The sequence below is a fragment of the Xyrauchen texanus genome, chromosome 23, assembly GCF_025860055.1.
Source record: "Xyrauchen texanus isolate HMW12.3.18 chromosome 23, RBS_HiC_50CHRs, whole genome shotgun sequence".
Taxonomy (NCBI): domain Eukaryota; kingdom Metazoa; phylum Chordata; class Actinopteri; order Cypriniformes; family Catostomidae; genus Xyrauchen; species Xyrauchen texanus.
In genome coordinates, this window is record NC_068298.1 from 29,277,486 (window position 1) to 29,291,812 (window position 14,327).

The 14,327-nt window shown below is 36.7% G+C and overlaps 1 protein-coding gene across 3 annotated transcripts in view; it reads left to right on the forward strand.

Moving 5' to 3' along the window:
• LOC127617163 (phospholipid-transporting ATPase IA) overlaps window positions 1–14,327 on the forward strand; it is a 197,135-nt gene that overhangs the window by 62,860 nt on the left and 119,948 nt on the right. For 2 of the 3 annotated variants that reach the window (XM_052089078.1, XM_052089079.1), the window contains 7 exons: window positions 204–249; window positions 390–430; window positions 2,505–2,578; window positions 6,970–7,039; window positions 7,188–7,315; window positions 8,129–8,240; window positions 9,256–9,421. In XM_052089078.1, coding sequence (XP_051945038.1) covers window positions 204–249; window positions 390–430; window positions 2,505–2,578; window positions 6,970–7,039; window positions 7,188–7,315; window positions 8,129–8,240; window positions 9,256–9,421 — 637 coding nt within the window. Of the gene's footprint in view, window positions 1–203; window positions 250–389; window positions 431–1,839; window positions 1,914–2,504; window positions 2,579–6,969; window positions 7,040–7,187; window positions 7,316–8,128; window positions 8,241–9,255; window positions 9,422–14,327 lie in introns of all 3 variants that reach the window. The other variant, XM_052089080.1, reaches the window with a different exon arrangement.

A 14,327-nucleotide genomic window follows, 5' to 3' on the forward strand; every position in this document is an offset into this window, starting at 1 on the left:
TTGATTTCTTGCTGTATTCATGTGTCTTGTATTAATTATGATGGCTTGACAGAAACGTACTGTTATTGGACCCTAACCCAAGACCAGAATCTGTCTGTCTGTCTGTCTTTCCGAAACTTGCCTTTTCTAGCTTGAAATTTGTTGTATTTATCAATTAATTTATAAAATGTGTACAACTTCATCTCTGGTTTTTATTTTCTCAGAAACGTCACAAAGCTGATAATGTTGTCAACAAAAAAGAGACACAAGGTAAGGTAGATGCATTTATCGACATGAAAGTATCAAACTGCTCACTGTACGCCATGTTCCAGAAATGGCCTACTTACTATTACTTACTACTACCTACTTGCCTAATAATTTCTCTCTCTCTCTCTCTGTCTATCTCTCAGTGTTGAGAAACGGAGCTTGGGAGATTGTACATTGGGAGAAGGTACTGCAGCAGATGGTGTTCCTCCATACTAAGTTCCAGCATGAAAACAGTTTGACATGCTCTTAAAAGGAGTGTGAAATGAGAATATTCATAAAGACACCCTCTGCTGTAAACCAGAGCTGGGTTTGGTTTAGTAAAACAGATACAGTGCTTTATTGTTTTATTAAGAGGGAACATCCTTCTCTGCTTTTCCTCTTGACATTCTCCTTTAGGTTAAGATGAAGGAATAGATTCATGTGTGGTCACCATAGAGATACAGTCAGACAAAAAAAATCAGCTTTGCAATGTGTTACTAATGAGTAGAGCTAATTACTGTGACAGAAACACAGTCTGTAATTGTGAGGTTAAAGGAAAAGGAAATGGCTAGAGATATTATTACCTGGTAACTGGGTACACATTATCGTTATCGTATCCTATAATTAAGCAACAAAATAAAAAACTCTCGGACTTTAATGAAAATGTGAATAAAGCATTATAATACTGTATACAGTACATGCATATAAGTTGTATATCAACTCATATTCATATTAAAGGTGCTGTAAGAACTTTTAACAAGATTTAGCCATTGAATTAAACTCACCTCCTATTTCCAAAGACACACACACACACGTACATTTGGAGACTGTTATAATCAGAGATGTAGCAGGAGAGCATATTCATTTTACAGGCAAGAAACTTAAATATATACAATTGTATGTCAGCAAACCCAAACAGTTACCTTCAATAGGTACTAGGTTGCTAGCTGTCAAAAGATATAGTAGCAAAATACAATTCTCAGCGACAATAGGACAACTCTCAAAGTGACTCTCTCAGCTTTCTTTTGCCAATATATGGGCTGCTCTGTGAATTTACAAAATGATTGATGAGCTGAAAGTGCTTTTGAAGTCTTCTGATTGGCTAAACAAAGAATCTGACCATGGACCAAGGCCATTTTTTCCCCCAGATGTTAATCCTTTCATTGTGACAGGTGTGACATTTTTGTAATATCTGATAGGGATGTTTAATCCGTGTCATTTCACAAAAAAATCTCTTACAGCACCTTTAAAGTAGCTCTCTACTTCAAAGTTCAAAATCGTAGCTATGAAGCAGCATTCACCCATTCCTTCTAGATTATATAGCCAATTAGATGATTTCAAATGCAAATTCTAAGAGTGAAATTTATTCATGAATATCACAGAGAAGATTATGGATTGAATAGCTTAATTTTAATATTGGTCTCAAACTAAAGCTTGTGTAAAGATCCAAGCCCCTCAAATAAAATATGCAAAATGCACAAAGTATGCATGTTCTTTTTGGCCAATTTCTTAAAGGCATATTAGCTCTAATTATATATTATTTCTTCGCCAGTGGCTGCTCTCATATAGCTGGTATAAAATCTTTGAAATTGATAACTAGTTTGTGTCTTACAGGTTGTGGTTGGGGACATAGTTAAAGTAAATGGCAAAGATTTCGTACCAGCAGATGCTATACTGCTGTCGTCCAGGTAGTTGAGTCCCCCATCAGTGGACACCCTGTCTGTCCTTATGCCCCTCTCTCACACCCAAAGGAAGTGATGATGCACAGACTAATAATGCAAGAAATGATCTGAAAGAAGTGTCCTTAAACCAATCAAGTCAAATCCAGGGAGTCTAGAAATAACAAATGGTAAAAATGCTGCATCGAATTAATAAATTGTCATTTGAAATCCACAAAGGTAAATGGCATGAATGAAAAGTCTCAATCAGCGCTTCCTTTTGCGGATGTTTGCTCATTGATTAACACTGACAAGAGGAATTTGTATCCAACATTATCCTCTTCACTGTCCAAATCCATTCGCCAGCCAGGCCTCATTTTCTATTATGTAGTGTGTATATCATCAACTGATGGTTTGGCCAGGTACAGATGGGTTTTGAGCAGTGAACTAGAGGTGTGGCATTGTGTTTTTCCTCAGTAAAGCTTAAAAATGTTGTGTGCCTTGTTCTGTGTCCTCTCCTTCCTCTCATCTCCACCTGTCACCCCTCTCATGTGATCAACAACCTTCTCCCGACTTCACTCGTCTCATTCCCATGGCACCGGTGCTGCTGGGTAAATTAAGCTGTCGGTAGGGGAGGTAGTCCGAGCAGCCAATGGAGATCACCTCCCAGCCGACCTCATCTTACTGTCGTCCAGGTCAGGAACAGCTCCGGTTTGCATGCGGGCTGGGTGGGAAGGGGACAGGGGGTGCACAGTCGAGAGAACCTCTTAATTTTTTTCGCTCTCTATATTTTTCTTTCTTTTGCACTTCCTGTGTTTGTGAGTTATTGACTTCATCGCTGGTTATGCCATTTTAGCTATGCTCTGATCAGTATTGCTGAATATCTGATAATTGCTGCAGATTCAGACTCTCAAAGTTTAATGATTGCAGACACCTCCCATGTAGTCTTGTGTAGCTCGACTTATACCATCAGCTTAAAATTTGGTCCATATTGCAGCTTATTCTGGCCAAGAAGAAAATCAGAACCATATTGCACCTGATTTGCTTAAAGAAAACTATGTGTGTTTAAGGACCAATATGTTATATAATTATATAACAAAATTTTAAGGCTGTCAATCTATTCAAATCTATCTATTTAAAGGAATATTTTGTGTTTAATACAAGTTAAGCTCAATCAACACCATTTGTGGCAGCATTTACATTAATTCTTCTGTCAAAACTGAGCTGTGAAGTTGTTTAAATTGTCATTTTACATGCTTGTTGACATTACATAGTTATGGCTACGAAGTTATAAAATTGGCTTTACACAGAAAAGGTTAGAAAGTGATTTTTATCACACTTAAATCATGTTAACATACGTATTAGGTCTGTTCCAAAACTGTCTCCTGCCTACACTGTCTTCAACAGCATCATCCTTACTGAAATGATGCCTCATAAGACAGCTATTTGGAACACTTTACATTGGCGGCAGCTCCACATATCATTCAAATAGCGCTCCTCACGCGCGGTGACTCGACGCACAACTGATTTCAATGTAAGTGACTCAAGAGAAACAACACGATCCTCTAATGAGCATAAATACGCACAACACACACATTTTGGTAAAATAGTCAGGTTTGTGTCATATTAAACTGTTATTTATCTATACTTTTCTGTAGTGAAAGGATTATAAGTATGTTTATAATCAAAATCATCACGGTGCATTCTGGGATCATCCTACCCAGGGGAGGAAACATACGATGCTACTTGAGAATTTGGCCAAAACAAGATTGAGGCAGGGTGGAGGGCGGGGTCGGGTTGTGATTATACACACCCGGTCCCTTATCAGGCTAATTAAGCCTCCGAGAGGCATAAAAGCCGATGGCAGACAGTGGTGCAGGAGAGAGAGAGATAGTTTACGGACATGTCCGTCATGTGTGTGTTTGTGTCTTTGTAAGTTTATCATTAAAACTATTTTTATATTGCCAAGCCGGTTCTGGCCTCCTCCTTTCCTTCGAACTATACTACAAAGATATCTTAAGAGGCAGCATAATTAAGATACTTGCCTTTTGGAACAGCCTTCGTGTTGGGAGCACACATATGATATCTTAAAATGCTGCCTCTGGAGGATGCTCACTAGGATTTGGACAGACCCATTGTTTATGTCCTGTTGCTATACTTTTGAAAAAGTTTAATTTTAACATTCAAAAATTGGCCCCATTCACATCCATTTTAAGTGCCTCACTGTCACCTTGGTTTTTTTTTTCATTTTGAGGGGCAATTCAAAATTAATTTTTATGGTAATCAATATTATGCCACAAATGCTGTTGAATGAGCTTAACTTGTATTGAACCTGGAATGTTTCTTTACTCACAGAAGAGCTGTTTTCTAATCACACTCGCTCATTTTTTTTTTTTTCATAAAATACATCAAAACAGAGGGTAAATGCAAACACAGAACTCAAACCTGCAGTAATTATGTAATATAGCAACTTTTACAATATTTTATGAATGGAATTATGTATAGAGATGGTGCAGGCCTGCGTAAAGTTTTTTGCAGGTGTTCACATTTCTATGCATAAAACTGAATGAATGCGTAAATGAACTTTAAAAAATATATATGTTAATCATATTAAATTAATCACAATAATTAACGTGTTAATTTGGACCGTTTTTGACTATTTTATGTGCAATATGCATGAGCTGGTCAGTGAACAGACTGAGCATGTTGTCTGTGACCGAGACTTCCTCCTACGGTATGCATCTTTATCACACTGCTGTTAGGGGCAAGATTCCTAAATTAATTTTAAGCTCTACAAAAGGATGATTTTTCTCAGAATATAACTGTCCAACTTCCAGCTGAAAATACTGATGAGGTGCTTTCTGTAACTACAGTATTTAGACGTTTATTACAAACTTTCTTATGCTGGAGATTCTTTAGCATGTACTGTACAGAAAAACAAAGCTCTTCTCTAACACAGCTGGAGAAAAGCCACATTGAGCAACTGTATATGTCACAGCTGTTGGCACAACGCATGGCTTCAGCAGGGCCTCGAAGTCTGTTGTGACTCACTGCATGATGTCATATTACCACAATGTACAGTATTGTGATGAACTTTCATAGTTAATCATGCAGTACTCTTTATGCATTATATCTATGAGAGACTGTGTTTCTTAATATTCTTGAACTTATCAATAAGACTTGTTTCTCTGAAAACAAGTCTTTATATCTTCCCAAGTTGATAGGTAGCTTCTCAAGTAAATGTAATTGTTTTAAAGATGTTTAGATATTTTGGCTCGTAAACAATACTGATTTTTCTGTGTACAGACAAAATGCAGAGCATACATTGCTGAAATGTTTCTTTCAGGTCTGCTCTGATGAGGACTGTTTTATTTGAGTTTTATATTCTTAAAATATGGGAATATGTGTGACACCTTTGTCCCTGTGTGCCTACTATCCCGCTTCAGCTCTTCTCAGTATTAACGCTGAACATTCATTTGTCTGTTGTGCTGCATCTTTCCTTTGTTGCATGCTGGCTGGAAGTCACTAAAAATAAAAACGGCAGAATGCACAGCCTTAAACAAAGATGCCAGTGTTGTGCATTGTTTGAATGTTTCCTAATGGCGCTGTGCAAAATGAAAGATCTAATAAAGTCCCAATATTCCCAGTCCCTTATCTAAAAATAATGGATTGCCTAGTGGATTGCCCGGACTGAAAATAAGTATACACATTTTTAAAAGCACGTCACAACAAGGCATCAAATGTTATCTGGCTCTCGTTCTGATTGTTTTTGTGACCTCAATCTGACGTTATCCACCTTTCTTTAGTAATTCTATTTTTTTTTTTTTTTTTTTGTTTATTTGCATTAAAGTAGAGATACATATTTTGAATTATGGTTTATTTTAAATGTTGATATGTTTTACTATTTATTAACTAGGCTAGGCTATATTTATTTACACTTGTAGCTTAAATGATAGTTCACCTAAAAATTAAAAGTCTGTCATATTTTACTCACCCACATGTTGTTCCAAACCAATACTTCTGCAAAACACATAAGGAGAACATATTAATGTAGTGATGTTTGTTCAGTACAATGGAGGTTGATAGTGTCTCACTTAAAGCTTAATAGGTTTTGGTTGAAACAACCCAATATTTAAGTAATTTTTTTAGTGAAAAGTTTGATGTCCACTGTGCGTTCAGTGAGTGAATGAAGGAGGCTTGTTCACAGTGGAATGCTTATTCACGACAAATTAGATTTTGTTTTTATCACCAAGCTAAAACTAAGATTTGCTCATCCTCAGGAAATCATACAGGTTTGAAATGATATGAGGGTGTGTATATTATGGCAAAATTTGCATTTTTGGGGGTGAACTATTGCTTTAAATCATCATTTAATCACCCTCATGCCATCCCAGATGTCTATGACTTTCTTCTGCTGAACATTTTTAAAAGAACATTTCAGCTCTGTAGGTCCATTCAATGCAAGTGAATAGTGACCAAAACAACATTCCAAAAATAACGTAAAAGTAATTCATAAGACTCCAGCAATTAAATCAATGTCTTCAGAAGTGAAATAATGTCTTCAGAATATTTGTCATTTTTTTACTGTAAATTCTCCTCCCTGCTCAGTAGGTGGCGATATGTGCGAATGCGAATTGCCAAAAGCAAAAGAACTCTTAGGAGAGAAGAATGCTTAGGAGGGCTGTTTGAAAATGGAGATTTACAGTAGAAAAGAAATTAATATTGATCTGATTTTCACCCATACCTATCATATCATTTCAGAAGATATTGATTTAACCACTTTGGTAATATGGATTACTTTTCTGCGCTTGTTTAGCTTCAAAGTTTTGGACCATGTTAACTTTGTGTTTTGCTGAAAAAAGAAAGGAATATGGGATGGTGTGAGGGTAAGAAAATGATGAGAGTATTTTAAGTTTTGGGTGAACTATCCCTTTAATGGTCCACCTGACACTTGCATTTCTGATTAATTGACAACATTTATTATACAGATATTAAAATGTCTGAACAAGCTTTTAAAAACTCTGTCAGATACTTTTATCCTGTATTAAAATGCTGTTTTTCCACATAATGCTGCTGTTTATTGTAGTGAACCTCAAGGAATGTGCTACATAGAAACCTCAAATCTGGATGGAGAAACCAATCTGAAGATCAGACAGGTGAGCTTCTGTCTCATTTAATATTACTCCTGCTGTTTATGATATATCACTTACCTTCTGTACAGCTGTGTTATTAGTGCAAATTTATATTATTCCCATCAGATTTCATGTATTGAAATGTGTTTTACCATTTGTTTTGTATTTGCAGGGTCTGCAGATCACCGCAGACATTAAGGACATTGACAGTCTGATGCGTCTCTCTGGACGGATGGAATGTGAGAGTCCAAACAGACATCTGTATGAATTTGTGGGCAATATTCGCCTGGATGGACACAGGTGAGAGAGACAGAGCAATACAGTACAATAGAGAGCAGTACAACTGTGATTATTATAATCACAGTTGTACTGTATTTTTTTTTTTTTTTTTTTTTCCCCGCTGGGTGCTGCCCCATCTACCTAACCTTCTCATTTTCTGTACCTTCACTGTTATCTACCTGCTGTTGTTTTGTCTGCTGTCTTTGTCCTCTGCCTTTATTGTTGCTTGTCTATTGTAAAGCGTCCTTGAGCTCTGGAAAGGCGCTATATAAATAAAACTTATTATTATAATACAGTTTCAAGGTAAAGTTGCTGAGAGGAGGATTGGAAAAATCTGGCTTTTGAATTTGTCAGTCAGACCGTTGCTGACTACAGACTTTATATCATTACCCTGAAATATTGATGAATGCTAATAAAGTTCATTTCGGCGGGGTGGATTAGATTGAATTTTAAGAATAGAAATGTCTCCCAGATCCCTTCAGGGAAGTTGAATGGAATATTCTGTCATAATTTACTCACCCTCATATCATTACACACATGGATGACTTGGTGTATTATGCAGAACACAAAAGGAGATGGTATCAATACAATAGCAGTTAAAAGTGAATCATTTTAAAGCTTAAAAAAGTATCACAAAAGTTGTCAGTACGATACTCGTGTTCACATGAGGAAGTTGTATGTTCAGACTCTGCAAAGGATGATGTCTCATGAAGTGTACATCAGGTTGCTTTTAAGTGGACTGTGTCAGTGTAGTGAACAGTATGTTTTTTTTATTATTATTTGGATAAAAGTTTCAGCTAAAGGCCTAATTAGTTATGTTTGGTCTGTATTTAGCACTGTACCACTGGGTCCAGATCAGATCTTGTTGAGAGGAGCTCAACTCAGGAACACACAGTGGGTGCACGGTATTGTGGTCTACACGGGTCATGACACCAAACTCATGCAGGTGAGTAGTCAGTTTATCTTCATTTTTAACACTCAACCATGTTAGCCAAATCAGCCTTAAAGGATAGTTCACCCAAAAATGAAAATTCTGTCATTATTTACTAGTGGTGGGACGATATGGTCACTATCTCACGATTCGGTTCAATATATGATATGAAGTGTTCAGGATTCAATATTATCTAGATTCAATATGAAAACACTTAAATGACATGGCAGAAAGTGTGGCAGAAAATTGTGTTTATTTTTTTTTAATGTTTGCGCAGAATGCACATGATAAATTCTCATCAAAATGAAGTTCTTTAATACACAATTAAAATGCTCAAAGTTTAAATAGAGTTTCTCATATACCTTTCATTATAAGAAAAGATCACAAACAGAACCTGTCCCAAAAAAGTATGTGAAAAATTCTTATTTTTTTTTATAATTTGTTTGTCTCGATTAGTATAATCACATTTTAACTAAACAAATATAAAAATTATATAGTCTATCAATTAATATTATTTCTTGAAATTGTATATATAATTATTATATGAGCTGTCCATGTTTGAAATAATGTGTACAATTTACAAGAAATCACATTAATTTTACATTCATTTGTATAACAAGCGCTATAATGGTACTGTCACTTTAAGAGTTTAACTTGCATTTCACAGACTCGCACTTGTGTTGTGGTTCATTTATGGATGAGAGAGAAGTCTTGTAGATTTTAGCGCATATGTGCTATTTGTTATTAAAATATATATTTATGATGGACACACATTAAAATGGTCCATTTTAATCTCAATCACTTTTATTCACAGTAATTTAATCTCAGTTTGCATTGCCTCTTTTTCCACGCAATGAAAACAATGGTGACTGAGGCTGAACATTGTGCCTAACATCTCCCGTTTTTTGTGTTCTCTGGAAGAAAGTAATGCAGGTTTGAAATGACACTAGGTTCAGTAAATGATGACAGAATTTTCAACAATCATTTAAATCAGAAAAACCACAATGTTTTGACTGTCTATGTCCTCCAGAACTCCACACGGCCTCCTCTGAAGCTGTCCAACGTGGAGCGCATCACAAACTTTCAGATCCTCCTGCTTTTCGGCTGTCTGTTGGCCATCTCTTTTGTGTGCTCCATCGGCCAGACCATTTGGAAGTACCAGTACGGCAATGACGCCTGGTACATGGACCTCAACTGTAAGAACTAGCATCCTCTTCTTTGTGTCCTGCTAGACTGCTTGGGTGTCTATGTGTGCTTATTCATTTTTACGTTAATGTCAGTAATTTTCGTCTTCCCTCATTGTAAACAAATATGCATTGCATATGTGAATATTTGTCAATAAAAAGGGAAAGGAAAGCCTTTCGCTTTTAATTCTAATATGCAAAGACACGTGACTGTACAAATGGTTGAATATCACAAACCCTGCTGTTCTTTTGTTTTTTTTTGTTCGTTCTGTTATCGGCTTACTTTCTAACATTCTGTGTGGTTTGTGTTTTTCTTTGTTGTTGTCATTTTCTTAACAGCTCCAGGTAACAACCATTTAAAACCCTTGGCCATCTGTGAATGACCCCCTCCTTACTAACCCCTAACTGAGCTCAGCTTTGCTAAGCTACCGAAGCCACTTATATGGTTGCCCTACTTTGAGTGGGTAATTGCAGAGAACCACACACACCAGGAATCCAATGATAGGTTTTTCCCTTCCAGCTCTACACTGTGTAGACCCTCTTAAAGGGATAGTTCACCCTAAAAAATTTAAATTCTGTAATTTACTCACCCTCATATTGTTTCAAACCCACATGACTGCTATCATCTGTGGAACATAAAAGGTGAACTTTTGTAGAATATCACTAATATCCACACTTTTTCATATATAGATTTATGTTTTTATTTTTTTAGGAGCTTGATAGCCCTAGTCCTCATATACTGTGTTCCCCTAAAGAAATCATAGGGGTTTGAAATGACATAATGTTGAGTAAATTACAGAATTTACATTTTTGGGTGAACTGCTCCTTTAATGCCTGATGTCAAAAACGTGCCTCCCCTTCCTTTTGTTTTGGTGACCCGTTAATCACTTCTCAAGCTATAGCTTCGGCCGTGCCTCTGGCCTTTTACATGTATATCACAAATGAGACAAGACGGTAAGCCTTTAACACACGAACAGATGCAAAAAACACACATGGAACGAGTTGCCCGCAGTCCCTGTCAGAGCAAGAGTTTGATACATGTTCCCCTGCTTAATGTAAATGCAGAGGAGCCTTAGGGACAATCTGACATTTTCTAAACACCCCCTCATCTCCTCTACCTCCACATCCTCCCCCTCATCCTGCTATGTTTGTTTTAACGGTGCTGACAGACCGGGCGAGGAAAAAAAAGGCTGCAGCTCTGGAGGAGACAAGCAAATCCATGCTAATTGGCTTAATGTTTAGATTGGAAAAGTAAGACATTAAGACATAGAGTATTGCTATTTATTTTTAATGAACGGAGATAGAACAGATCAACACATCTGCTGCATCCCTGGAGCTTTACAGGTAATTGAAAAGCTGAAAATAAACAAGAAATTCACTCTGCGCACCAACGACAGACGGAAAGCTGTTAAATTTGAGCCTGGAGCCACTTGCAAATTGATTAACGTGTCACCACCACCATTACTTTTGATTTCAATAGGAGGGGCTGTTTGTGTCCAGATTGATCCCCGCTTGTTTTACGGCCTGCACGGTTCCCTTCTTGGTATGCTCTCTGAGTTCTTGGAAAAATGTCTTGTTGTCTAATGCTGAGACGCAGACCACAGCTGTGGACTCTAGGTTCAAAGTGCGACCGTTCCCATCCAGTGTAACTATTTGGAAAGGAAGTAATGATGATGTTGGGTGCCATTTAAGGGAACAGTGAGGTCATAAAGCAGGAATCCATCTTGAAAATTAGTATTCCTCTATAGGATGGAGACTCCGTCTACTACGTTCGGTTTTTTCCCTCCAAATGGAACCGTAAAAGAGAGAGGTGGCATTGATATGTCCGTTTACATGGCATTACTTGTTTTATCTTAAATCTGCTTCATAAACTAAGGACACTTCCTGTCCGTGAGCCAAATACTGTGATTCTATCAAGAAGAATCTATATTTTTTACATTAATCTTTTTTTGGGAAACAGGAGTATTAGTATTAAATTGTGACTTAGATATCTAATACCGTTTCCGCCCATGACGTCACCGTGACAAGCGAGAGGGTATTTTTGTCAGTCGCTTGGAATCTATTTCTGCACTATTACAGTGGGAAAAATCTGCATGACATTGTGTATCAGTGTTAAATGGCTTGTTGCTGGAAACTTGTCGCATTGTGCCTGGTTAGTACAGTTTAACACTGCTGTATACAAGGTTGGGAGAGTTACTTTTGAAATATATTCAACTACAGATTACAGAATAGATGCTGTAAAATGTAATTTGTAACATATTCCGTTAGATTACTCAAGGTCAGCAACATATTCGAAATACTATGGGTTACTCCTTCAGCACTGGTTATAATTGATCTTGATCTAAACAATCTAATTGTTCTTGTTTTAAAGATTTTTTTTATATTTTTCAGGTAGACAATACAAAAATGATCATCAAGAATAAGATTTTTTAGGTCCTACTAGAAAAAAAAATATGATCCTATGTGAATTTTCTTGATAAAAAAATATGATCGTGTCTGGTAACGTGCATGTAAAATGGCTAGAAATAGCATTTTAGCTTAGCGTAAAGCTGACAATTTACACAAGGTTTATTTCAATTTCTTCTGCTCCAAACTTACTTTGTCTGCTCGTATGAATGTTACACATCATAAGAAAGTGTTTCACCGCTGTTCAAATTAACTTTGGGTCGCATCATTTATATATGTATAAATGTTTTCCATATGAAAGGACTAAATATTAAATTAAACAAATTACAATAAAATGCAAAGTAATCTCTTCAGTAATCAAAATACTTTTTGAATGTAACTGTATTCTAAATACCAATGATTTAAATTGTAACTGTAGTGGAATACAGTTACTTATATTTTAAATATGTATTTCTGTTACATGTATTTCGTTACTCCCCAAACTTGGCTGTATATATTCAGTATGTTGTTGAAGATTTCCAGGTTAGATGATGTTAGAAATCAAGAGGAGCAACAGATACATGTATTCCTCTCATTAGTCTGAGTGTACCACACTTCAAGCAGATGAGTAATTATTCAACATAAATAATTCATTTGACTTTGAACCCCTGTGATATTTTACTCTGGCTTCTGTCCCAATCTGTATCCAAACCAACACACGTGGCTTTATGCAGATTGGGCTCCTCAGGACTTGAGACGCAGTAATTTTTTATGCATTCACGCCAACTGCGACAACAGTCATGTTGAACCCCCAACCATGAAATAACAGGTAGCAGGTTTTTTGCCACACAAATGCTGACGGATGTCTTGAAAAGTGCTGACCCCACAGCACGCTTCTCTTCGCAGTTCCTTGCTGCGCTGATGTCACTGGATCCGGGTGTGCTTGGTACATCTCTCGCTGCTTTGGGATGCAATGTGTTGCAGTGCTATAAAAGCTGCTGTGAACATGTCTAACAGTGGGTATTAGTGATTCGGGAAGGAATTGTGATTTAGGGTTGGGCGATATAGCTAAAATAAAAAATTCTCAATTTTTTTCACACTTTTCAACAATATTCTAAATGTGTTCTGATATTTATTTATTCGCTCTGGCTTAAATGGGTCATTTTCGTTTTTTCTTCTTCAATCAGAGATACCATCGTTTCAATCACCAGTAGCCAATTCGATTCTAAATGTTTAAAGCAATAAATAAAATACAATCACATTTTAGTTAATCAAGGTATGTTTTCTACTGTTTTTCACAGAATGTACATAAGAATGATATTTGATCATTTTTATTTACACACAGAGCACTTTATTAGGTACACCTGTACACCTACTTATTCATGCAATGATCTAATCAGCCAATCGTGTGGCTGCAGTGCATAAAATCATGCAGATATGGGTCAGGAGCTTCAGTGAATGTTCACATCAACCATCAGAATGGGGAAAAATGTGATCTCAGTGATTTGGAACGTGGCATGATTGTTGGTGCCAGATAGGTTGGTTCGAGTATTTCTGTAACTGCTGATCTCCTGCGACTTACATGCATTACAGTCTCTAGAGTTTACTCAGAATGGTGCCAAAAACAAAAGACATCCAGTAATAACATTCAGTTCTGCAGACAGAAACACCTTGTTGATGAGAGAGGTAAACGGAGAATGGCCAGACTTGTTCAAGCTGACAGAGTGTTTATGGTAACTCAGATAATCACTCTGTACAATTGTAGTGAGCAGAATAGCATCTCCGAAGGCACAACATGTTGAACTTTGAGGCTGATGGACAACATCAGAAGACCATGTCTGGCACTTTATTAGGACCATAGTGTTCCTATTAAAGTTCTCTGTGAGTGTATATTGTCTAAATAAGAATACAAAATGATAAAAAGCAATATTTACCTACGTACTGTACATTTTCCGTGACTTCCATGAACACTTTCGAGTGATTAACGGACATTATTGAAAATTGAATTGATTTATTGAAATGGACTGTTTGTACAGAAATGAACATAACTTACCAACTCTAATGCCATTATTGATGACTCCGTTTAAAGTAGAGATGATATTGAAACATACGTGTCATATCTTAAAGGGATAGTTCACCCAAAAGGTAAATTCTCTCATTATTCACTCACCCTCATGATATCGCAGGTGTGTATAACTTTCTTTCTTCACCAGATTACATTTGAAGAATATCTTCGCTCAGTTGGTGCTTAAAATGCAAGTGGATGGTGATCTGACTTTTGAAGCTCCAAAAATCACAGACAGTCATTGTAAACGTCATCGAAATGACTCCAGCGGCTACATTTGTCTTCTAAAGGAATACGATCATGCAGTCTCTCGTGTGATGTATTACCATTGCCATGATACGGACGTAATCGTGTTTCAAATGACTACCCTTTCTGACCAGAAGCACGATTAGATAGATAGTTAAAAAAGTTCTTAAATATTGATCTTTTTCACACCAATAGCGATTGTAATGCTTTAGAAGACATTAA